Raw genomic sequence first — 24,003 nt, 5'->3', positions numbered from 1 at the left:
GCCCTGAAGTCCCTATTGTGAGAATCCATGGGATTAGAGGATTTTAGAAAAGCTGGGAAAAAGAAAGGCCTCAGAGACAGTAAGGACAGTGAAATGCTAAAGCAGCAGAGAAGAGATATCAGCAGTAGTGGAGACATGAGAAATAGAACAATAAAGCTATGTAGTTTGGCATTCTAAGTTGCAAAAAGGTATATTTTAGTAAATATTTAGAAGGTTAAATATGAATAGGGCTCTGTGCTTTGTCTTTTATAAATGAACTATTGTATGAGAGAAAAAGTTGCTATTGTTTTAACCAAAGCTACGCATGCTTCATGTGGTTGGATAGAACTACTGTCAATATGCTTTTGCTCTCTGTGATTGGCTGAAACTGGGTCTGAAACTATCTTATGTTGCAACATTAAGTTTCCTGGGCCTTCTGTCTGGATAGCGAGCTGCTCGCATCGATCCATTGCCATAGCCATGTAATGAGACTGATGCTTCTTAAATAAATAGCTCACGACGCTATTCAGGTGTGGTCCCGTTGCGTTTGTGTCTGTATATAACTGCCGGCATCATCTTTTAATTGTCCTGACATTCTCCTTTTCAGTCTCATCACTGCCAGCCTGGAGTATCAGCAGTGGGTAAAAATCACAGGGCTGAATCAGCCCAGGCAGTCTCTCAGTATTATCTTGTACCCGGGCCCCAGGGAGGCAGAAGACTTCTCTGTGGGGTGGGTCCGGTTGACATATGGGGCCCTCTGTTCCTTTCAGAAGGGAGTCACTCACCACGATTATCCTTCTTTCCTTTTTGATGTTAGAGGTGGTAATCCTTCTTAGAGATGAATCATAACTGGGAAGGTCAATGGACAAATAATTTTCTTCTAAATCATGTGGCTGACTCTCCAGATCCAGGGGCTCATACCTGTTCTGAAGTGTCACCTGGCTGGGGAGTGGGGGTGAGGAGGGATTTTATTATTCCCTCCTCGAGTGGATATCTACTTCCACTCCCCTTCATCTCCTAGGTGTCCTATTGTCTGAGAATAGGAGGTATAAAAGACAGTAAGAACGCAGGAGAGCATTGCTGCACTGCCAGACCTCATGGAACCAAGGATCCACTGTGACCTGCAGGGCCTTGGGGACCGCGGTGCCATTGTGACACTGTGGGGCCCAAGGATCCATGGGACTTTGTGACACCAAGGGGTCCCATGGAACCAAAGGGACATTGTGACAATGGGAGGCCTCATGGAATCATGGAGACCATTATGACCATGAGGGAGGCCTCATGGAATCGCTATGACAACCAGTTGTCTGGGAGTGTTGTTCTGCTGGAAGGTAGGAGGGCTCAGCACAGGGACCTGGACAGGCTGGATCCAGGGACCAAATCCAACAAGGTGAGGTTTAACAAGTCCCAGTGCCGGGTCCTGCACTATGGCCACAACAACCCCTGCAGCACTACAGGCTGGGGACAGAGTGGCTGGACAGCAGCCAGGCAGAAAGGGACCTGCAGGGACTGATGGACAGCAGGCTGGACATGAGGCAGCAGTGTGCCCAGGTGGCCAAGAAGGCCAATGGCTCCTGGCCTGGATCAGGAATGGTGTGGCCAGCAGGAGCAGGGCAGTGATTATTTCCCTGTGCTCAGCACTGGTTGGGCAGCACCTGGAGTGCTGTGTCCAGTTCTGGACCAATTTAGGAAGGTCTTGGAGGGACTGGAGCATGTCCAGAGAAGGACAACAAGTTTGGTCAGGAGTCGGGAACACAAATCCTGTAAGAAGTGGCTGAGGGAGCTGGGGTTGTTTATCCTGGAGAAAAGGAGGCTCAGGGAGACAAGGCGGTGTCAGGGCACAGGTTGGACTTGATGATATCCAGGGCCTTTTCCAGACTTGCTGATGCTGTGATTCTCTGAAACCAGCCTTGGAGCAGTTGCAGGATGAGCCCTGGGCCTCGTCTTCAGAAGCTGCAGCAGCCCAGGTGCCTCAGCTTCTCCTGCCAGCCCCAAAGCCCATCCTGTCAGTCCTGCAGAGCCTCTGCAGCTCCTCCTCATTGCCCAGAACAGGGAGCCCCACAGGCAGACACAGCAGCCCAGATGTGCCCCCCTGGCCTGGGCTGCCTCTGGCAAGGGAGCAGCAGGAGGCACTGCAGGAGCCTGCAGACAATTCCTGCAGCACTTGGAGGATGATCCTGCTGCCCAAGGGACGTTCCCATGGTGCCAAGTCAGGAACTGCAATGGGGAGTGGGGCCAGAGAGGAAAGGGCAAACAGGGATGGGCTTTTTGCAGGGGAGGGAACAGGGGTGGGCAACAGGAAGAAATTAGTACAAAAAAAAAAGGGGGAAAAAAAAGGAAAGGTGAAGCCAAGGAAATGCTCAGGGCAGTTCAGGGGTGGCTGCCAGGCAGCCCTGGCTCTGAGCAACAGCGTCTGCAGTGGCACAGGAAACTCCCAGCTAATGGGAACAAACTTTGTGGCTGACTGCAGAGGCCAGGACAAAGCTGAGTGATTTCCCTGGTGTCTCCCAGCCCTTGCTGGCCCCAGGGGCTGATGGCATTTGTGCTCCCTCAGGTTCATGTCCCCACAGCAGCAGCATGGGTGTGCTCCCACCTGCTCTGTGCAATGCAAACAGGGGCTCCTGAGCCAGTGCTGCCGTGTCTGTGCCTGCAAGGCTGCGGCACCTGTGTGAGCTGGGGGAGAGGCCAGGGCTGCAGAGGGGGGATGTTGTTGGCAGCTCCATCAGGACGCTCTGGGACGCTGCCCTGGGCTGTGCAGCGCACTGGGGATGGATCAGCCCCTGCTCTGCTGCTCCTTCCCATCTCCCCCAGGGCCCTTGCAGAGCCCCAGCCATGCTGTTTGCCCCCAGCCTGCCCACGGCCAGCCTGGGGCTGCTCACCCTGGGGCTTTTCTGTGCTGAGCATTGGCCTGGCCGTGTTCTTGAGAGAGCCTGGGCAAGGAGCCTGCAGCCCCCAGGGCCTGGCCTGAGGCGTCAGCGCTGCCCCAGCAGTGCCCATGGCCTGTCCCTGCTGCAGCCCCGGCACTGCCACCCCCAGGGCTGTGCCCGGCCCCGAGAGCACTCAGGCCCTGCAGCAACACCAGGGCCACCAGGGCAGCGGGGCAGGGCCACGGCAGCAGCACTGGCAACACCAAGTGCTGCTGCTGCTGCTGGGCACAGCTGCTGTGCCAGCACTGATCTGCCCCAGCTCTGCACACAGACATTGCTGCTGCAGCTCCAGGGAAGGCAACAAAAGGGTATCTGTGCAGAAAACTCTGCTGGGAGATCCTTTAGTTCCTTTAAAACGTTTGAGACTGCAGCCCCTCATTGGCACAGTCTGTGGCCACAGGGAAGGTGGAGAGAAACAAAGTCAGAGATGGCAGAAACAATCGTCTAGCTTTAGGAAGAATATTTAAAAAGGAAAACAACAGGGAAATCAAAGAACCAAACCAAAAGAGCTATAAAAGATGACTTTTATTACAAGTGATTTGCCGAAATTGGCAATGAGTTTAATGCTTCCTAAGATGTGCAGTCATCAGTCTCCTCACTGCAGCCTTGAGCTCCTGGTTCCTCAGGCTGTAGATGAGGGGATTCAGGGCTGGAGGCACCACCCAATACAGAACTGACACCAACAGATCCAGGCATGCAGAGGAAATGGAGGAGGGTTTCAGGTAGGCAAGTACTGCAGTGCTGAGAAATGCATTTCTCCTGCATTTTCCCTTTTCAGATTCTTTCAGTCATCTCCTGAGAGGTACAGTTTGTTCTGGGGCTTTTCATGAACTGATTGTACTCTTGATTTAGATGGAGACTGTGGAATTGTTTTCAGATGTAGAAGAATCTGGACTGAAGACAGAAACAAACTCCCTCTGTCAGGCGATTTTCATCTTCTAGATAATTTTCAAGATGTCCTTGGGGGTGTTGGAATGATGATCACACAGCTCTCCACTTCTGGCTGCAGGCTCTAGAGTTTCTTTCTCTGCATTCAGTCAGGCTTGCATTCCCTAAGAGTTCTTGGTAGCCTGTCATGTTTTCTTAGGGTAGAACAGTAACAATGAAAACCTTACCATTGGCACAACTGCCCAGCCCACAAGGAAAAGAAAAGAACAAGCTGCAAAATTCTTCAAATATTTGTCCTGCTTTGCTGCAAGTGTTGTGCTGCACCCACAGTGTGGAAAGCTGCAGTTGGCACACCTTGTGACAGAAGCTGCACCTCGTTCTCCGGGAAAGGTTCTTGGAAAAAGCAAACAGGACTGAGGAGAAGATTCTGGAAAAACTGAAAGAGCTTTTAAGAAATTAAATGAAAATTGAAACAATTCAAGAAGTTTTTCTCGATTTATTTTTATGCTCCCCTTTTCCATCTTGCACTAGTTGTCCATCCCATTAATTCCAAACAGATCTCACTTCTAAGATCCATGAGTTGGCAAGTTTTAGACATTTTAAGATACCATGACCTACACACAGTTTGGCTTCCCCTGTTTTTCTTGGAAATCAATGCTGGAGAGGTAAGTGCAGTGCTTGGGTCAGCTACAAATTCTGCATTCAGGGAATGCGCTCTGGGAGTGTTTGACCCTCAGCAGGGACAATGCACAGCAGCGACTGAGGGGATTCCTGAGCCACTGTGCAGGAGTCCAGACTCTGGCTCTTGGCTGAACTCGGCAAAGTTCCCGTGTTTGCAGAGGCTCAGGGGCTGCCCTCGGGGAACGTGGGGCTCGGGGCGGGGGCGAGCGGGCAACGGACAAACGGACACGGGGACAAACGGCCCCGGAGCTTCAGTTGCAGCAGCAGCAGCAGCAGCAGCGGCAGCAGCAGCAGCAGCAGCAGCAGCAGCAGCATCGACAGACAAAACTTTAGATTCCCTTCCCCTCTCCCTCTCCCGCTGCCCCGTACCTCTCCCGCTCTCCCTTTCCCGGCGTCCCTCTCCTCTCCCCGCCTCCCTCTCCCCGTGCCGGGCCGGGCCATGCCCCCGGCCCGCCCCCGGCCCCGGGCGGGGCTGCCCCGTGCCCGCCCCCGGCCGTCCCGCCGCCGCCTGGCCTCAGCCCGGCTCTGGCCGTGCTGGCGCTGGCGCTGCTGGGCGGGCGTCAATGCCTGGGGCTGGGGCGGCATCGCCGGCTTTTGGCTCCGCCTGGCCCGAGCCCGGCCCCGGCCCCGACGCAGGGTCCAGTCCCGACCCCGACCCCGACCCCGGCCCCAGCCCCGGCCCCGGACCCGGTCCCGGCTCCTCCCGGGGCCCGCGGAGGACACAGGCGGCGTTGCCTCTCCCGCCGCCTCCGCCGCGGCTTGCCCGGCCCGAGCTCCGCCGCTCGGCAGCGCAGCCGCCGGGGCGGGTGGGGATGCCCGGCCCGGGGCGGGTGAGGGGCGCTCGGGGGCCGTTGCTGGCCCCGGGCCGAGCGCTGACAGCCGCGTCCCGCCCGCAGGGAAGGCGCAGGAGGCCCTGCAGGAGCGCTACCGCCTGGGTTCCCTGCTGGGGCGCGGCGGATTCGGCAGCGTCTGCTCGGCGACGCGGCTCTCGGACGGCGCCCCGGTGAGCGGCGGGGCCGGCGGTGGGCGGAGGAGGAGGGGGCGCAGGAGGAGGAGGAGGAGGATGGGGCTGGGCAGGGCGGGCGTTGAGCTGAGCCCGCTGCTCCCCTTGGCTTGCAGGTGGCCATCAAAAGGGTGCCACGGAACCGCATCCGGCACTGGAGCGAGCTGGTGAGTGAGCCGGGACAGCGGGAGAAGCCGGGCCGTGCCAAGCGGGGATGAGCCGAGCCCCGGCAGGGTGGAAGCCGCCAGGACGTCTCGAGGGGGAGTGGGCGTGGGGCCAGCGCAGGGCACAGAGCATCCCGGGCTGGCTGAGGGGTTGCCCAGCCCTGGCACGGCATCAGCCCCCACTGACGGCATCGTGCTCCTCCCGCAGCCCGACGGCACCAGCGCTCCCATGGAGGTTGTGCTGCAGGACAAGGTGTCCACAGGCTTCCCCGGTGTCATCCAGCTGCTGGAGTGGCTTGAGCTCCCCAGCGACATTCTGATGGTGCTGGAGCGGCCAGAGCAGTCTCAGGACCTCCTGCATTTCATTCGGGCACGGGGGTTCCTGCGCGAGGAGGTGGCGCGGCAGCTGTTCAGCCAGGTGCTGGAGGCCGTGCGGCACTGCACCAGCTGCGGGGTCCTGCACAGGGACATCAAACCAGAGAACATCCTGGTTGACCTGGCCACCGGGCAGGCAAAGCTCATCGACTTTGGCTGTGGCACCTACCTGCAAGAGACAGCCTACACTCACTTTGCAGGTGAGCCTACACAGGGCTGTGCTCCCGCTCCTGGCATCTCATGGCCCAAGATCTCACAGCCCAAGCTGGCTGTGGCAGCGGGGATTCTCCCTTTTGCTGCCACTCAGGGGACTGAATCTGCAGCTGAGTTGCTTTAGAGCAGGGCTGGGTGGGGAGTCATCTTCCAGCCCTGCTGGCAGGATTTGCCCACCACTGTGCCCAGGACTGGGGCTGGGCTGGTGCAGCCAGCCTGACAAAAACAGCTGTGGGTGGGGGTAGCAGAGAGGGAGGTCGGAACCTGTGCCCCAGGTTTGGTGTGCAGGGAAGTAGAAGGGCTTGGACTGCTCCACTCGCCCTGTTTGCCTTGGCTTCATAATATGTTTGGGGCAATGCAGGCAGGGAGAATGAGGGCATGGTTTTTCCCCAGCACACAGTGGGTTTTTCCTTTGCGTGTCATGGTCAGGCCTAGCCAGGGCTTCCGCTGTCCTCTTCCCACACCAGTGGCTTCTTTTCCAACCCAAAGTTTGTACACCAGTCCCAGGTGCTGGTGAGAGGGCAGTGGTCACCCTGTGTGCCACTGCTGCAGCCCCTGCACGCCCAGGGATGCTGGGGCCAGGCTCTGGGAGCAGCAGCATCCCCCTGATGAACTCCATCTGTATTCCACAGGAACACCATCATACAGCCCCCCGGAATGGACCCGCTTTGGCTGGTACCATGGCGAGCCAGCTACCATCTGGTCCCTGGGCATCCTGCTGCACCAGATGGTCTGTGGGAAGATGCCTTTCAGGAGGGGCTGGAACTTCAGCTGGGGCCAGCTCTCACTGCCACAACGGCTCTCTCCAGGTGAATCCTCTTCTCTGGGCATGGGGGGAATGCCAGTGCTGGGAGACAGCAGCGGGCTTGGGAGCATCCCGCTCTGGCATCTGCTGAGGAGGTGGCACATGTCCTGCTCTCCCCCAAAATCAAGAAAGTTCCGGCCCAGCTCTGAGCGCATCCAGCATGGCCTGGGCAGGGAACAGTGGGGCAAAGCAGACAGGAGCCTTCTCCAGCTGACGGGCAGTTTCTGATTTCTCTCCCCAGAGTGCCAAAATCTCATCGGGTGGTGTTTATCCATGCACTCCTTGGACAGACCCTCATTAGAAGAGGTGTTCTGTCATCCTTGGATGCAGGATATTCCTCTGCCATAGAAGAAGGGAGAGAGCCACAGTCACACTGTGATGCAGGGCCCTGGTAAGTTACAGCTGCACACATGCCTTGGCAATGAGAAGCAAAGGAACCCAGCCCGTGTCACTGTACCAGGGTCATGGGATGGGAACACGCAGCCCTTGTGCTGGAGCTGAGCTGCTCTGCCCAGCCCTGGTGGCCGCCATCCAAGCAGGTTTTGCTTGTCCTGGTTCCCTGACAGCTGGGGCCCTGGGCAGAGCCCTGACAGCCTGGTCTCACCCCAGGGAAGGAGAAGGAGCTCCCAGAGAAGCTGTACCAGGTGGGGCTGCTGCTGCAGGAGACAGCGAGGATGACATCAAGGATGACAACCTCTTCCTCAACCTGGCCACCAGCAGTTGAAGGTGATGCACTATTATTGTGGCACCTTCTTCAAAGCCAAACTCCACAGGGAATTTGCAGATGAATCCACACGTGGGGAAATATGCTCCCAGATTCGGGCATTGCCCAGCCTGGCTGGGAAGCAAAGGTTCCCCCTTGGCTGGGGCAGATGGAACTAAATCTTCAGTCAGCTGCCCAGCTGCTTTTTTGGCAGGGCTGGTGGGATGGGCTGGGGTGGGTACGAAATGGGAGTGGGCTCCTGGCCCTGCCAACAGCCCCCAGCACCCACCGTGCCCCGGGCTGCGGCTGGGGCAGCCAGCCCGACACAAACCCCCGTGGTGGGAGCAGAGGTGGGACTCCAGAACCTGTGCAGGGGCTTTGCTGTGCAGGCAAGGAAGGGCTTGGGCAGCTCCACTGCCCTTGTTTGCTTTGGGATCACGGTTATTTTGGGGGGCAGTGCAGGGGGAAAGAGAGAAAGTGTGGACTTCCCTCACCCATGGCTGGATTTTTCCCTAGCATGTAGGGGTTGGGCCTTCCTCAAGGCCCTGACAGAGCTAAGAGTTTTGACCTTTCTTCTTCTTTTCCCTTTTTGTCTCTAAGCTCTTTTCAACAATTTGTTTGTTTTTTCTAGAGGAAGCATTCTAGGTGGTCCAGTCTGGATTGGGAAGTGCTTGGGAGCAGCTGCAGCGTGGATGGGCCGTGCCCTTGGAGCAGGCTGAGAACATCGTTTGAGACCAGCTTTTTTTCCAGCCGTGGATGGCGTGAGGTGGGTCCCAGTGTGCTTGGCAGGGTGGGATCAGAGCTTTTGGGAGATGGCAGCGAGCACAGGAGCATCCTCCTCTGGGCAGCTGCTGAGCAGGTGGATGTGCCATGGCTGGCTGCAGGCTGGGCACATATCCTGCCCTCCTGCCCTGCTCCCAAAGGCAGCTCTGGGCACAGCTCTGGGCACGGCCAGCATGGCCTGGGCACTGCGGGCAGCTGGGACAAGGGGACAGGAGCCATCAGCTGACGGGCAGTTTCTGCTTTCTCTCCTTGCAGCCAGGCTCTGCGGATGCTGAGGCTGCTCTGGGCTCTGCCAGGGCTCTGCTGGAGCTCAGCACCGGACTGGAATCAGCCAAAGAAGAAATGGTGTCACCTGCAGCACAGACTTGCTTGAGCATTGTGACAACACAGCTCAAGTTTGCAGCGTGGACACCTCCAAGGGAAAACATGACACCTCCCAAAAATTAAAATTGTTCAATAGCTTCTGAAATCAAATCAATCTGGGATGACTCCAAATGATATTTTTCAGCTTGCTCAAGATGTAGCTCAGCCCTTCTCTGAACAGTTCTCTCCCCCACCTGCCTTTTACTTCTCAACTGCTCCCTCTTTTCCCCCAGTGAATTCCCAGCCCATCGCAGTCTCCATCACTCGGTGGACTTCCTTGTTGCCCCTGACCACAAGGAAGGCTGAGCCCCAGGCTTGGGGACTCATGCTGTCACTGGCTGAGGAGCAGCAATGTTTCAGAGGTCCAGTGGCATTTTAGTGTCATTCAGAGCCACTCTCCAGCCCTCAGCTCTCCTCACTGCTGAGTTCCCACTCCCTTTTCTTCATCCTTGCAGCAGGATGAGCTCTGTGAATCCCCTTGAGCCTCCCCACTCTTCCCAGCCCACGCAGCCACCTCAGTGAGGCTGAAGCTGAAGCTTCTCTGTCTCCTCTGGCACACCAGTCCAGTCCCCTGTGTGGGGAGCCCCAGCCCCAGAGCACAGCACACAGCAGTGCAGTCCGGGCTGCAGCAGCTGCCCTGCAGCCCTGGCTTGGCTGTTTGTGGCAGCTGAATGCTCCCTGTTTCCAGCTGTCCCTGCAGGATGGCCCCAGGGCAGAGCCCAGCAGGGCTCCCACTGCAGCCCCTGGAGCTTGGGGCAGACAGTGCTCCCAGAGCTGAGGTTCACGGGGAGGACCCGGACCTGTGCCTCGCACTCAGTGTTGGCAAGTGTTGTGTTCTCATCTCCTGCAGCCTGAGGGGAAAACAACCTGTGCTGCCAGGCCAGCACTGCTCCTCTGGGCAGGGACAATGCTGAAGGGCTTTCCCATTCCAGAGGAGCTGGTACTGAGCCTTGGCAGGGCCTGGCAGGGCTGGAGCCGGGTCTGGCCTGCTGTCCGGGACTCGCTGCCCACCAACCGCCCCCACCCACCACGCTCCATCCTCCAGAGACAGAAGGGTCTGTGTGTGCCAGGGGCTCTTGGGTGTCTCTGTATCCATGGACAGAAGGGTCTGTGTGTGCCAGGGGGTTTGGGTGTGTCTGTATCCATGGACAGAAGGCTCTGTGTGTGCCAGGGGCTCTTGGATGTCTGTGCATCCATGGACAGAAGGGTCTGTGTGTGCCAGGGGCTCTTGGATGTCTCTGGATCCATGGACAGAAGGGTCTGTGTGTGCCAGGGGCTCTTGGATGTCTGTGCATCCATGGACAGAAGGGTCTGTGTGTGCCAGGGGCTCTTGGATGTCTCTGTATCCAGGGACAGAAGGGTCTGTGTGTGCCAGGGCTCTTGGATGTCTCTGTATCCATGGACAGAAGGGTCTGTGTGTGCCAGGGGCTCCTGGATGTCTCTGTATCCATGGACAGAAGGGTCTGTGTGTGCCAGGGTTTCCATAATGTCTCTGTACCCATGGGTATGGGATGAACATGGACAGTGAAAGTGTCAGTCACGTTGCTTGCACACTCCTTCCTTTGTGTACAAGACACATCCATGCACACCCCCACATATTGGTATATTAATAGGATAGGGATGGATAGAGACTTCACACAGAGCTCTAACTTTGGCATAACTCACCCTTTAGCCAGAGACCAGGGGATTTTTTCCCCAGCTCTGTGTGAGAAGATGTCCAAGAGCTGAAGGAGCAGCATTCAGAAGCAGTTTCAGGATTTCTACGCAGGAAGTGGAGCTCACAACCATCCATATAACTTGCCATATTCATTGGGATGGGCTGCTGCTTCTCTAGGAATATGGCCCAATGCAGACACGAGACTTGGAAAAATCCCAGCTCTCTGTGAGTTTGTGCAAAAGGGGGAGCAGCACAAATGCTTTGTGCCTGCCTGGGGAACACAAGGTCCAAGGAGCTTTGGTGGCAGGTGAAGTTCCATTCTGTGACATTCTCAGAGTGGCACAGGACAAAGGTCCAAGTACCCCCAATCCCACTGATGAAGTCCTTAGAGTGCTGCACATCCTCTAGGAAAAGCTGCTGTCAGACAATCTATTGGGATTTATAACTTTCATTTGCAACACTTTAAATCCAAATTTCAAACTGCAATATTTTTACATACAAGACACAGTAATGCATAAATTCATGGTAGATCTCTCAATTTCCTATTGATTCAATCATAATTTAAAATAACATTATATTGCAAAGAAAACCCTGAATGTTTTTAAAAAGGGATGCTGAGGTCAGTAAGATGAATCCATGCCATCAGAACATTTACAGAGTAACTGATTTCTCTTCTTGAAAAGATCCGTTTCCTCTTAATCCAAAGTTACCGAAGATTTTCACTACGCATTTGTTTTTTTGGTTTTATCTTTCATATTTTTTTCTTTTCTTTTTTGTCCAGTGTTTTTAACAGAGAACTCGTCCTACAAAAGGAATGTACAGCAAAAAGAGAAATATTTCTGATAAACAATGAAAATGTAGGCTCCTCCTCTGTTTCTTTTTCTATGGATACCCTGAAAAAATATCTAGCAGATATGAGCAGAGGTGTGAAGTGTTTCATTTGGACTGTGCTGGAGTTAGCACTGCTGACATCCTGATCCAGTCAAGAGCTGCAGAATTCTTTTGCAGATCTCAAACCTTGTGTTTGCAGGCACAGCACCTGCAGTGCTGACACACCAATGCACATGAATAACTGTTATTCCCTCTCAGAATTTGGGCTCTGCCCCAGCACGAGGTGCTGCAGCCCTTTGCTCCTGGTTCCCATGCGGAGCAGCTCCCTTCCTGCTGGCTGAGCTGCTCAGGCAGAGCCCGGCAGCTCCTGTCCCTGCAGGGCTGAGGCTTTTCCCCATTGCTGGGCACAGACTGATGGAGCAGCACTGCTGAACACGGGCACACCCAGAGGCACCAGGAGCAGCTGCCTTTGTCCACCTGAGGCTCCAAGGCCCAAACTCTGAGCAGCCAGGGCTGGAAGAGACTCGCAGGCTCCCTGGTGGCTGTGCTGCCCCACTTGTGCCCGGCCCAGCTCTGCATGAGGCAGAGGGAGAACAAGGGGCAGCTCCCTCCCAGCCCAGCCCAGGGACCCCTCCAGCCCCAGGGCTTGGGGTACTGTCAGCACCTGGTGCTCCAGCCACCACTCCTGCTGGCCCTGACAGCAACACCCAAACTGGGGCTGATCCCGAGGGAGCAGCAGCAGGGCCTGGATCTGATCCCTGACTCTGGGGCACGGCTGGACAAATGACCCCACAGCAGCAGCAGCACATGGAGCTGACATTCAGCACAGCCCCTGCCACTCTTCCCTCCCGTGTGCAGTGGTGTCACAGCAGCCTGAGGCACCTGGGAGCCCCCAGTGCCAGCAGGGACTTGAGATGGCAGCCCTGGGCTCCTGGAGGTTGTGCAAGGAACTGAGCTGGAGTCTCCCAGTCCATGTGGAGCTTCCAGATGGAAAAAGCTGCTGTGAGCAGGCAGCTCCAACGCCACAGCAAGGAGGGTCTTGACCACTGGATCTGAGCCAGTCCCACAGTCCTGGGCAGCAGCCACTGAGCCCTGGGGGAACAGAGGGCACAGCAAGAGGGACAAAACTTGGCAAGGTCAGAGACTGGAGAGAGCCAGACCTGGGACAGGAACAGCTGCTCCATTGCACTCTTGGAGAAAGCTCCTGGCTGGTTCAAAGTGCTGAAAGGTGTGAAGGGCAAAGAGGAGGCCACAGCAAACCATGCTCCTGTTTCCACAGCCTTCCCTCCCCGTGTCCCAGAAGGAATTGGATGGACTGTGTTCTTCTCTCCAAGTTGTCTTGTTCAGCATGAGCAGCTTAGCACCAGGAGCTGAAGGAGCTGAAGCCTCAGGCCACAGGAGCTGAGCAAGAGATTTTCTGAGCAAATGAGTGCTGCTAACCTGGACCTAACTGAATTCAGCAGATAGAATCCTGGAATCACAGCATCCTTTCTGTTGGAAAAGACCTCTGAGCTCATCCAGTCCAGCTGTTCACCCAGCAGTGCCAAGCCCAGCACTAAACCACGTCCCTGAAGTGCCAAGGCCTGGACAACAGCCCTGAGTGAGGCCTGAGCAGCAGGCCCTGAGCCAAACGTGGCCTCTGGATGAACCTTACAACCAAAGGTTGTCTTTGTATCTGCTCATTAATGAAATATGCATGGTCATTAGCATTGTGATAGATGTAGCCACTCCTTAGTGACACATGTATTGATCTTTTTGTATTTGCAAGCCAGACAGGGCCATGAAATCTGACATCTGGCCTTGTTTGGGGCTGAAGGATCAAAGTCACCTCCCTTGGTTCCTCCTTGAGCCCTGGCCAGGCTTTGGGAGGGACCCAAGAGGAGGATGAAACCAGATGTTGCCGCACTAGAAGTGCTGTCAGTTTGTTCATTCAGCACTGTCAGAGCTGGGCCCTCTCACAGCGAGGTTGGAGCCTCACCTGTGGCTGGAGGCACCTGCAGGAATTCCCAGTGTCCAGGAGTGGCTCTGCAGCCCTTGGCTGGGACAGCTTCCCCCAGCTGCTGTGTGGATCTGGGGGATGGTAAAGGCTGAGGGGAACTGGTGCTGAATCTTTCTTAATCACTGCAGGCAATCTTTGGTGCTGATGGTTGGCTGCATTGCTGAGCTGCTCCTTTTGTGATTCTTTGCTGCTTTGAGCTGCAGTAAATGACACTGATTCCTTCCGTTGGAGTCTGTGTCTTTGGTGCTGACCCTGCCCACTGGTAAAACAAAACTGGCAGAGTCTGGCCAGATCACAGCAAAATGTCACTTGTTAAATGTAAATGTGAGGAATCAGTGGCATCAGAAATTCCCAGATGGGAAGCCCTTCCCTGGAGTTGGCTGGCTCTGGAGTGGGCTGAGGTCGCAGCACTGTGTGAGCAGTGGGGCAGTTGGTTAAAAGAAGCTGAACCCCTGGATGTCTTAAAATGCATCCAAAAATTGCATACGGAAAAGGAAAATAATTTGTGAGTTTGGGCAGACAAAGATGAATTTGTTAACAGTACATTGGAAATAGCACCTTCAGAAGGAACAATTCTTGTAGGAATGCTCCCACATGGAGCAACAGAAGAAGGTTTTAATCTTGAGCTCCGATGCATTTGTGCAAGTGAAATATTAATATCATAAATAACTATGTACATATTTATAGTATAATAAGGCCTTAATATATATATTGATAGATATATTTTTATATGTATGTTTATACCTATCTAGCTATATCTATATTTCTATATCAATATCTATATCTATGTATAAAATAGTAATAATGTGAAATAGTGCTGACAATACTAATTTGGTAGCTTTGGCTGCTCAGGGATGTAACATTAAACACTCTACAGAAAAGGATTGGCCAGGACCCTAATGTCAGAGGTAAACTTTGTGAGATTGTATACAATGAAAAAAGGAGGAGGGGATAAAATTGTCTATTTTTACAGGGTTTGCTGATACTGTGATGAAGAGTGCTTTGTCTGTTACTGTGGAAAATACCGTGATTAAGACTGCTGGGTTTTTCATGTAACAGACTATCCTCAAGCTGCAGGATTTGTTGAACAGGTGAAGGGGTTGTTAAAAGAGCAGTTGAAAAAAGGAGGAGATGGGAACCTGTCCCCATGGAGAACCCATCTCCCAGGTGTGCTCCATACCATTAACAATGGCCCACTGGGGAAATGGAAACCCCCTGGCTGTGCACAGCTGCACCCAATTTGCACCTACAACCATGGGCAGTGAGGCTTGCACTGCCTGGGAAATTGTTGTGGATGTGATGGCCCCTGGCAGGGCCAGCCCAGAGGCTGCAGGGCTGGACCTTCATGCATTGGAATTAATTAGGATAAATCCAAAGCAAATGAAAGCTATCTATAGTGAGACAGGAATTCTGATTCCTCCAGGACTCTTTGGTTTGGTAACTGCTCGCTTGGAGCTTGGTCTTGCAAAGTGTTCATGTCATGGCAGGAGGAAAGGAGGAATTGATGCTGAATATAAAGGAGAAATTACAGTAATTCTGTTAAACAATTGTCAATAAGATTGGATTATTCAACCCCATGACAGGGTAGCACAATTATTGATATTGCAATTTTAAGCACAATTGTGAAAAATGGAGATCCACCTCCAGTCATTACCATTTGTGGAGATAAAGGGTTTGGATGCAGCAGTCCTAACAATGGAGCCAGAGTGTGGGCCCGGAGGCCAAAAGGCCCTCCTGAGGCAGCTGAAGGAGCAGCTCCTAGGAAAGACAATATTGAATCCTGAAACCTGGGCAGGAACAATGGGAATATGTCCCTGCAGCCAAGTATTCTGTGTGAGAACAAGTAGATATTACAGGATACTGTTTTACACATCCTGCCAGACCAAATCTCCTTGTTTGCCCCAACGGCCCCTTTGGAAAATGCTCTGATCCACAGGGCTCCATGTGAATGCTGCTGTGGCACTGAGGGACTTCCAGACAAATTCCATCCAGGAGCCTGGGTGCCCTCAGGGACTGGGACCCGGCCCCCTTCCAGCCCAAGGGGAAAGGGCCCCACCAAGCCTTGTTAGCCACAGACAACATGGTAAAGCTGAACAGCAAAGGACTTTGGAGGCATTGTTCTGGAATTAAAAAGGCTCCATCTCCATGGACAACAGAATTATTGTTCCTTACTCAAATGAGATTGAGAAAAAATTAAGAACGGTGTCACTAAAGTACTATTGATGTCTGTAAGTTGTACCTTGATAGTCAGCCAGAATCTTTGTTTGCCACAAACACCTCCAGTGTTTCACCAAGGGATCAGTCATCAAAATTTAATGATTAGTTCTGAAAATTTCAAGATCAGGGTAGCCAAAGTACTCCATGTCACTAATTGCTGGGTTTGTTCTCAGCTGATTTTGGGAGGAATGGGGCTCCCTTGGAGGGCCCACCCTGTGGGGTGGCCAGAACTCAGTCTATGGGCTCTGATTTGTAACTGTCAATGAAGGGACAGTTCAAGAAAACACAGGAATACAATGATCCGTTTGACAGGATTCACTAAGATTTCCCTTCAGGAGAAACCGAAGCCTGTTCTAGTTACAGAGGCCACAGTGTGAGAGGATTTCTGTGCTTTACCATCACTGCCAATGTCAGTAGAGCTTGGGCTGCTGGAGCTGGTCGGTGTCAGCGTTACCCCACTCCTGGCTGCAGGGCCACCATTTAGGGTCCTTCAGCAACAACCACAAGGAAGACCTGGAGCCCAGAGAACATTTTCCCCCCAAGGAGTGCCTTGGGTTTCAGAAAGCAAAAGATTCTGGTTCATCCTGTGCCCCATGTGTGCTGTCCCATCCTGTGGAGTTGACTGGATGGATTATTAGAAGAAGTAGCAAATGATGCTGTTAAAATGTCCAGTAGCACATCCTATGGGCTCCAACAAACACAAATGGGGACTCCACAGAACCGCATGGCCTTGGATTATCTGCTTGCTGGCCAAGGAGGAGCCTGGGCTGTCATGGCACAGGAATGTTGCACTGCTGTCAGGGATGGGTTTGAAGGCCAACAGTCAGCAATCACCTTGACAGAAGGAGCAGGAGAAGAGTGGCAGAAAGAAGAAAATTCTTCTTGGTGGGATTAGCTTCAGGGCTGCCAAATTGGAGGCTGCTGTGAAATGCATTTGTGGCAGTGTCTGTCATCATTGCAGTGTGTGCACTTGGTGTGCACTCTAACATTCCATGTTCCAGTTGTCGTGACACTTTGTGCTGGGAAGTGGAATATTGAGACTTGTCTTAAAAGAGACAGTCTCAAGAAAAGAGAGACATTTGATAAATAACAGAGAAGAACAGCAACTCTTTAGGCATGTTTGAAAAGGAATGTGAATAGCTCTGAGTAATGAAATTTAACAGCACTTAATTGAAGCACAAGGGGAGATGTCTTTATGCCTAATATGTAAATCTAAACTGTGCTATTGAAAGAATGGTTATGAAGGTTGTACTTCATTGTAGATCTCAGGACCCATCCAAGTAGCAAGGCCTGAACAGGCTGGGATCAAGGCCTGAACAGGCCCAGAGGGAAAGTTCATCTCTAGATGAACCTTCCAAATAAATGTTATATTTGTATCCACTCACTAACAAAGCATTATTAACAACGTGATCAGTGGATGTGTTCCTTGATAAAACATGGATTTCTCTTTCTGTATTTAGAAACCAGACAAGGCCCATCTGGCCTTGTTTGGGGCTGAAGGATCAAAGTCAACTCCCTTGATTCCTCCTTGAGCCCTGGCCAGGCTTTGGGAGAAACCAATCAGGAGAATGAAACCAGATGTTCCCACCCTAGCAGTGATGTCAGCTTGTTTGTTTGACAGTGTAAAAGCTGTGTCCTCTCACAGCGGGCTTGGAGGCTCCTTGACTGCAAAGGTGGAGGCACCTGCAGGAATTCCCAGTGTCTGGGAGTGGCTCTGCAGTCCTTGTCTGCCCCAGCTGATGTGTGGATCTGGGTGATGGTAAAGTCTGAGGGTAACTGGTGATGGATCTTTAATCACTGCGGGCAATCTTTGTTAGTAATGACTGGATGGATTGCTGAGCTTCTTTTGTAATTCTTTGCTAATGATTATGTGCTTTGCTGAGCTTATCCTTTTGTAATTATTCGCAGCTGTGCATGATATAAATTACAGGATTCCTGAAGTTGGTGTCTGTGTCTTTGGTACTGATGCTGCCCACTGGTGAAACTGGGCCCCCTCTTGCCTAAGAGTTACCTGGGAAGGCAAAACCCCTCACTCCAAAATTCCCCCCTTCCTCCTTGTTCCCTGCACTTCATACACTGAGCATGATGTCCTGTGGTCTGGGGTATCCCCGGGGTCAGTTGGGGTCACCTGTCCTGGCTGTGTCCCCTGCCAAGCTCCCCCACAGCCCCAGCCCCTGCCCAGCGTGGCTGGAGGAGGGGCAGGACAGGCCTTGGCTCTGTTGCAGCTCAGCAAGAACAAAACCATCTCTGCGTGCTCAGCCCTGTGCTCAGCACCCGGCCCAGCAGTGTCTCAGTGCCAGTGTCTGTGCCCTCAGTCCCTGCCAGGGCTTTCCATGGCAGCTGCCAGGACAGGTGACCCAGGTGTCACCCCCAGTGAGGGCTGCCATGGAAACAGTGCCAGCACTGCCCCTTTCTGTCTGGCTGAGCTGGCCTTTGGCCCTGGCAGTGCCCTTTGCTGCTGGTTCCTGGTGCCTGAGCGGCCAGCGCGGCACAGGGCAGGTGGCCATGGCACAAGCCCCCAGCCAGGGATCCCCTCTGGCTCTGGGCAGTGACAGCAGCACTGAGCAATGGGCTGGCGCGCTGGGGTCGGTGCAGTGTCCATCCAACAGTGTCTTGTAATGGTCCAGTGCAGACTGGGATGATGATCCACCCTCCCAGCTGGCCCAGGGCAGGTCTGCAGTGCCCTTCCCCACAGCCTGTCTGCACAGAAGCACTTGCTGGGTTGTCGTGGTTTGGCCGGAAATGTGTTTCTAGAAAAGTCTAAGTCCGGCCAATCAGTGGCCAAATTCAAAATTGGCATTTGATGTGGCCACTAAGGGTCTGGATACGCCTCTGAGAACACACGGGGGTTAAAAGCAGGAGATTCCCAGAGAACTTCCTCTTTGGGAATCCGGCGTGGGTGAGTAAGGTCCGACCTCTCCCCTGCCCAGCTGTGTCTGGGTGGGGGAGGGGGAGGCCATGACAGGGAGGAGGCCGGGAGCCCCAAAAGCTGCAGAGGTGGAGGAGAACATGCAGGGGTTGACGAGATTTGAGATGTCTGGGCAGCCCCCCCCCCCCCCCCCCCCCCCCCCGGAGAGAGGGACAGAGATTGTGCTGGCGGCTCAGCCGGCCAGAAGCGGGGGAGGTGGCGAGAGAAGGTGCCCGGCAGCTGTGGGAGTCCTGGACAGGCAGAGGTGAAGTTTTTAACCCCTTGGTAGAGTAATAGAAACCTTGCAAATACTGCTCCTCCTGAATCAGAATGAGGAGAGAGAGATGATGGACTGCATGTGAGGAAAACTGGAAGAGATGAGAAGAATCCTAGGTGAGAAGAGATGATGGAGTGGCCTAGAGCGGGACTCTTTCTTGTATGGCCATGGACAGACCCATACCTGGAGACTGTATTTAGGGGGAGACAATACTTTGGAGCCAAGAGTGAAGCAGTGGAGTGAACAGAGACGGCTGAGGAGGGTGTGGGATGCCCTCTGTCTCCGTGGAGGGGAAGATCTCTGCTCACGAGCCCCTCGGCCCCAGGGGGTAAATTTGGGGGGGGACTGGTGTCCCAAAGTTGAGAGACTGCTGCTTTTGGAACTGGGTAGAGCATCCTTAAACACGATACCCTAAAAGCAGTCCTGGCCTGTGTCCAGTGGTGAGAGCACTGGACATGGGGGGGAAGCCTATGGTGCAAGGGAGGACTTCTCTCTCCCCGATGGATTTGAGGGTGAATTATTTGAAAAGATGATGATGGACTGAAAGCTGATTACCTGAAAGGTGGGAATCTATGGTGTTATCTCATTCTGTGGAGAAAAGGGAGGGGGGAGGAGGAATGTATTTGGAAAGTTTTTATTCTTTGCTCTGTGTGTGTGTTCCTTTATGGATATTGTTATTAATAAAATGTTGTGTTTTTCCCTCCATCCCCGAATGGAGCCTGTTCTGTTCTGTTCCCGGGTAACATCTCACAGCAACCCTTTTAGAAATATACTCTTCATGGAGGCCCTGGCATTGTGCTAGGGTCAAACCATGACATGGGTGCTCTGCATTTCCCTTCCCTCACTCTTGGGTCTCTCCCACACCTCCCAACTCGGAGTTTTCAGCTGCAAGGAGTTCAAAGCTGGTCTGTCCTTCAGGAGTTGGTCTAATTCTGCCCTGAGCAAACTCTGGATTTGTGTTTATTGCAGAACTTCCTGTGTGTCTAAAACATTCCTTGCCGGGTTCTGCCTTGGGGAAAGGGAACCTCCTTGGTGGCAGCTTGGGCTTGGCACACACTTGAGGAGGACGTCTGTTTTCAATGGGGAAACTCAGGAGTTTTAGATTGGTTCAAAATATAAAAGAAGATGACCCCTCTTCGGCTGTGCACAGCCAGTTCTCTGAGCAAAGCAGGTCCCAGGTGAGTGAGGAGAGACAAAATGGACATGGGGAATGTGGAGCAAGGTTGTCCACACTGGGTCAGACCTCAAGGCACAGCTTCTCTGAGCAGGCCAGAGCTCCTTAGGAGAGTCCCTGCTGGATCAATATCAGTCACTGAATGCTGCAATCACCTCTTGTGTAATAAGAACAGCAATAAAAGACACCCTTTAAAATAGGAATACATACTTCCTAGAAGCTCTTTGAAATATTTCTCCATAACTGAAAAAGGAAACCCTCCTAATGAACTGCACTAGAGCAGAGGGAAATCAAGGCAGAGCCATGGTTTGGCAGGACTTGCTTGATCCTAATGAGTCTCACTGTAAATTTGGAGCTGAGCCCGGGATCCTCAAGGCCTTAGAGGAGATTGCACAAGCCTTTCCAGGAGTCCAAGTCAGAGGAAAAGCCCAAAGTGACTCAAGGCATTAATGGGTCCCACTGAGGTCCCTCTCCAAGACAGACTCCTCGTGGACTCCTTGGAGGAGAGAATTGGTGGCCAGGATGGCACAAAAACCTCTCAGAGACTCAGTGGGGAAAGGAAAATCCAAAGTAGCTTAAACACCTTGAGTGTCTCAAAGCATTCATGAGCCCCACTGAGTGTTGTTACTGACAAAACCTCTCCAGGGACTCGTTAAAGCAGATAATTGGAGGCCATGATTGCACAAAGCTCTCAGAGACTCCAAGGCAAAAGCCAAACCCAAAATCCTTTGAAAAACCTGCAGTCCCTGGGAGCATTCAGGAGCCCCCAGGGCCATTGCTGAGCAAGGCTCCCCAGGGACTCCTTCCAGCAGATCCTTGAGGCCACTGGGATGTGGGCTAGGGGGGGATGCTGAGGGCAGGACAAGGGGCTGACAGTGCCCAGCCTGGCTGGGGCTGTGCCAGGAGGCCCCAGGGCCTCAGGACAAGGTGTCTCCTCCCAGCCCTTGCTGGCACAGACCCTGCTGCTGTGCCCCAGGCCAGCAAGATTTGGCTTCTCTTTGTCCCCACCTGTCATCACTGCCTCCAGTTCTCTGCTCTGCCTGGGGCCTGGGGACACTTTCTCAGTCGTGTCCCTCAGTGGGACCCATTAAAAGTCCAAGAAACTTTGGAGTTGGATTCTGACTTGGAGTTCTGGAGAGGTTTCTTCAGCTGCCTCTCAGGGACTGATGTTCAGGGCCTGAGCACAAAGCCCCAGAGGGTCATTAAAGTCCTTGTGCTGTGTCTGTGCTGCTGAGCTGGGCTGGGCTCCTGGCACAGAGGCAGCTCCTGGTAAGCAAGAAGAGCTTCAAAAGCACATTTCTCTTGATGAGCAGCTCTTCTGCCAGCCCAGCAGGGCTGGGGCACTGCCTGCAGCCAGCCCGGGCACAGCCCAGAGGCACAGAGAGCTTCAATCAGTCAGGGCTGGGAAGGTGCTGAGAAGTGCCTGGGGCAGAATCACTGCCAGCCCTTGGCACAGGAACCTCTGGCTGCAGGACAATGCAGCTGCAGCTCCTGGAGCCATCTCCTAAAGCTGGAACATCCCAATGCCTACAGATTCTGTGAGTACAACTCTGAGTATTTCTGGGGCAGGGGAGGTGAAATGCTCATGAAGCTCTGACATGCTGAGGGGTTCTGATCAGTCATAGCATGTTTCCAAGACAAGAATTTTGATAAAAATGCAGAAATTTCCAAAGACTTTGTATTAATTTTCCTGGTATTGGAGAATGGCAGGGAGTGGGATAAATATTAAAGGTTGATTATGAATTTTGACAAGTGCCTGAGACATCTGAACTCTTGCTTTTAGTGATCAGTAGGTTCACAGGAGATCCCTAATATGCTTTCAGCCTCTCTGCCCATGGACAGCACTAGCTTCACCTTTGCTGGGCCCATCAGGCTCAGTCTGAGCTGCCCTTTCTCCAAGCTGCAAAGAGAACCTGCCCCCAGCCAGTGCCCTGCAAACAGACTGGGTTCTGTAGGGCCAGGGAGAGTGCACAGAGATTTGGGGTCTGTGAGTGCTGGCAGGGAAAGATCAGGCACAAGGAAACTCCTGCAGGAGGAAAATCTCCAGGAAGCAGAGAGAAGATCAGGGAAGGAGAGAAAACAAAACCCAGCAATGCTGTGTCAGGGAGAGTTTAGAGATGTCCACAGGATCCCCTCCAGTGCAGCCCCTCCCTCTGAACAAGCCCCCTCCCTCCTGTCTCCCAGCCAAGCCTCTGCCCTCAGGGCTGGGGCTCCAAGGTGTGAAGCCCCTCCTGTGCAGGCAGAGCTGCAGCAGAGCCGTGGGGCAGCTCTGCAGCCCCGGGCCCAGTTCCCTCTGCAGAGCACAGGGCTGGGAGCAGCTGCCCGGCCCTGGGGGCTCTGGGAGGGGGCACAGCTGGCTCAGGGTGACGCTGTCCCCAGTGCCTGGCTCTGGGCAATGCTGTCAGTGCAGCCAGGGAAGGAGCTGCATCTCCCTTCATCCAATACCAGCATAAGGAAACTTGGGAGCCTCCCTGAGATTTCAGTCCAAGCTGGGAGCTTCAATCCAGGGTGCAAACCTGTTCTGGAGCACCTCTGAGTTATAGCATTGATGGGAAAAGGCAGAGGTGTTCTGGCATTGAAAATGCTGTTGGGTTGGTGAAATGAGCAAAGCTTAAAAAGAAAACCACAGAACTCTTAAACGCAAAACCATGTCTGTGTCTGTTACAGAGGAGTGTGTATGGGAAATGGCTTTGACTTTTCTCACAGGTATCTCCTCTAACTCTTCACTGTCTTTTTGTCCATGAACAGGTCCCCATGTCCAACCCCAGGAAATGTCCAACAGCAGCTCCATCAGCCACTTCCTCCTGCTGGCATTGGCAGACACGCGGCAGCTGCAGCTCCTGCACTTCTGCCTCTTGCTGGGCATCTCCCTGGCTGCCCTCCTGGGCAACGGCCTCATCATCAGCGCCGTAGCCTGCGGCCACCACCTGCACACGCCCATGTTCTTCTTCCTGCTCAACCTGGCCCTCAGCGACCTGGGCTCCATCTGCACCACTGTCCCCAAAGCCATGCACAATTCCCTCTGGAACACCACGACCATCTCCTACACAGGATGTGCTGCACAGCTCTTTCTTTTGTATTTCTTCATCTCAGCAGAGCTTTCCCTCCTGACCATCATGTGCTACGACCGCTACGTGTCCATCTGCAAACCCCTGCACTACGGGACCCTCCTGGGCAGCAGAGCTTGTGCCTACATGGCAGCAGCTGCCTGGGCCAGTGCCTTTCTCCATGCTGTCATGCACACAGCCAATACATTTTCCCTGCCCCTATGCCATGGCAATGTCCTGGGCCAGTTCTTCTGTGAAATCCCACAGATCCTCAAGCTCTCCTGCTTACACTCCTACATCAGGGAACTTGGGCTTCTTTGTGTTAGTGGCTGTTTAGGACTCGGATGTTTTGTGTTCATTGTTTTCTCCTATGTGCAGATCTTCAGGGCTGTGCTGAGGATCCCCTCTGAGCAGGGACGACACAAAGCCTTTTCAACCTGCCTCCCTCACCTGGCTGTGGTCTCCCTGTTCCTCAGCACTGGAATATTTGCCTACCTGAAGCCCCCCTCCATGTCCTCCCCATCCCTGGATCTGGCCCTGTCAGTTCTGTACTCGGTGGTGCCTCCAGCCCTGAACCCCCTCATCTACAGCCTGAGGAACCAGGAGCTCAAGGATGCAGTGAGGAGACTGATGACTGGATGGTTTCACAAGAATTAAACTGCTGGCCAATTGTATGCAAATCTCTTGTAATAAAAGTCATCTTTGATACTTCTTGTTGGTTTCAGTTTGGAGGTTATCTTTCTTTGTTTTAGTCTTTTCATATTATCCAAAAAGAAATATAATTTTTTGTGCCATTCCTCAATTTGCTTCTCCCCGTCTTCCTTTCCAGACTGTGTCAATGAGCTCTTGGTGTTTTTAAAGGAACTAAAGCATCTCGCACCTAAGTTTTGTGTAGAGATGCCCTTTTGTTGCCTTCTCTGGAGCTGCAGCAGCAATGTCTGTGTGCAGAGCTGGGGGCAGATCAGTGCTGGCACAGCAGCTGTGCCCAGCAGCAGCAGCAGCACTTGGT

At 53.5% G+C, this 24,003-nt stretch overlaps 1 protein-coding gene and 1 long non-coding RNA gene across 2 annotated transcripts; one reads left to right on the top strand and one right to left on the bottom strand.

Moving 5' to 3' along the window:
- Positions 1-504: 504 nt before the first annotated feature.
- Positions 505-1,149, bottom strand: LOC135287659 (uncharacterized). Its single transcript, XR_010351218.1, has 2 exons — positions 765-1,149; positions 505-602 (listed from the first exon to the last, which is right to left on the bottom strand). It is a non-coding gene; the product is annotated as an uncharacterized LOC135287659 (long non-coding RNA).
- Positions 1,150-22,718: 21,569 nt separating this feature from the next.
- Positions 22,719-23,684, top strand: LOC135287602 (olfactory receptor 14A16-like). The gene has a single exon (XM_064400880.1). The coding sequence runs from the start codon at positions 22,719-22,721 to the stop codon at positions 23,649-23,651; it is 933 nt and encodes a 310-aa protein (XP_064256950.1). The 3' UTR covers positions 23,652-23,684.
- The last annotated feature ends 319 nt before the right edge of the window (positions 23,685-24,003 follow it).

Source organism: Passer domesticus, chromosome 30 (assembly GCF_036417665.1).
Source record: "Passer domesticus isolate bPasDom1 chromosome 30, bPasDom1.hap1, whole genome shotgun sequence".
NCBI classification, from domain to species: Eukaryota; Metazoa; Chordata; class Aves; order Passeriformes; family Passeridae; genus Passer; species Passer domesticus.
Note: the sequence above shows the minus strand (reverse complement) of the source record. Positions and strands in the feature narration are given on the sequence as shown.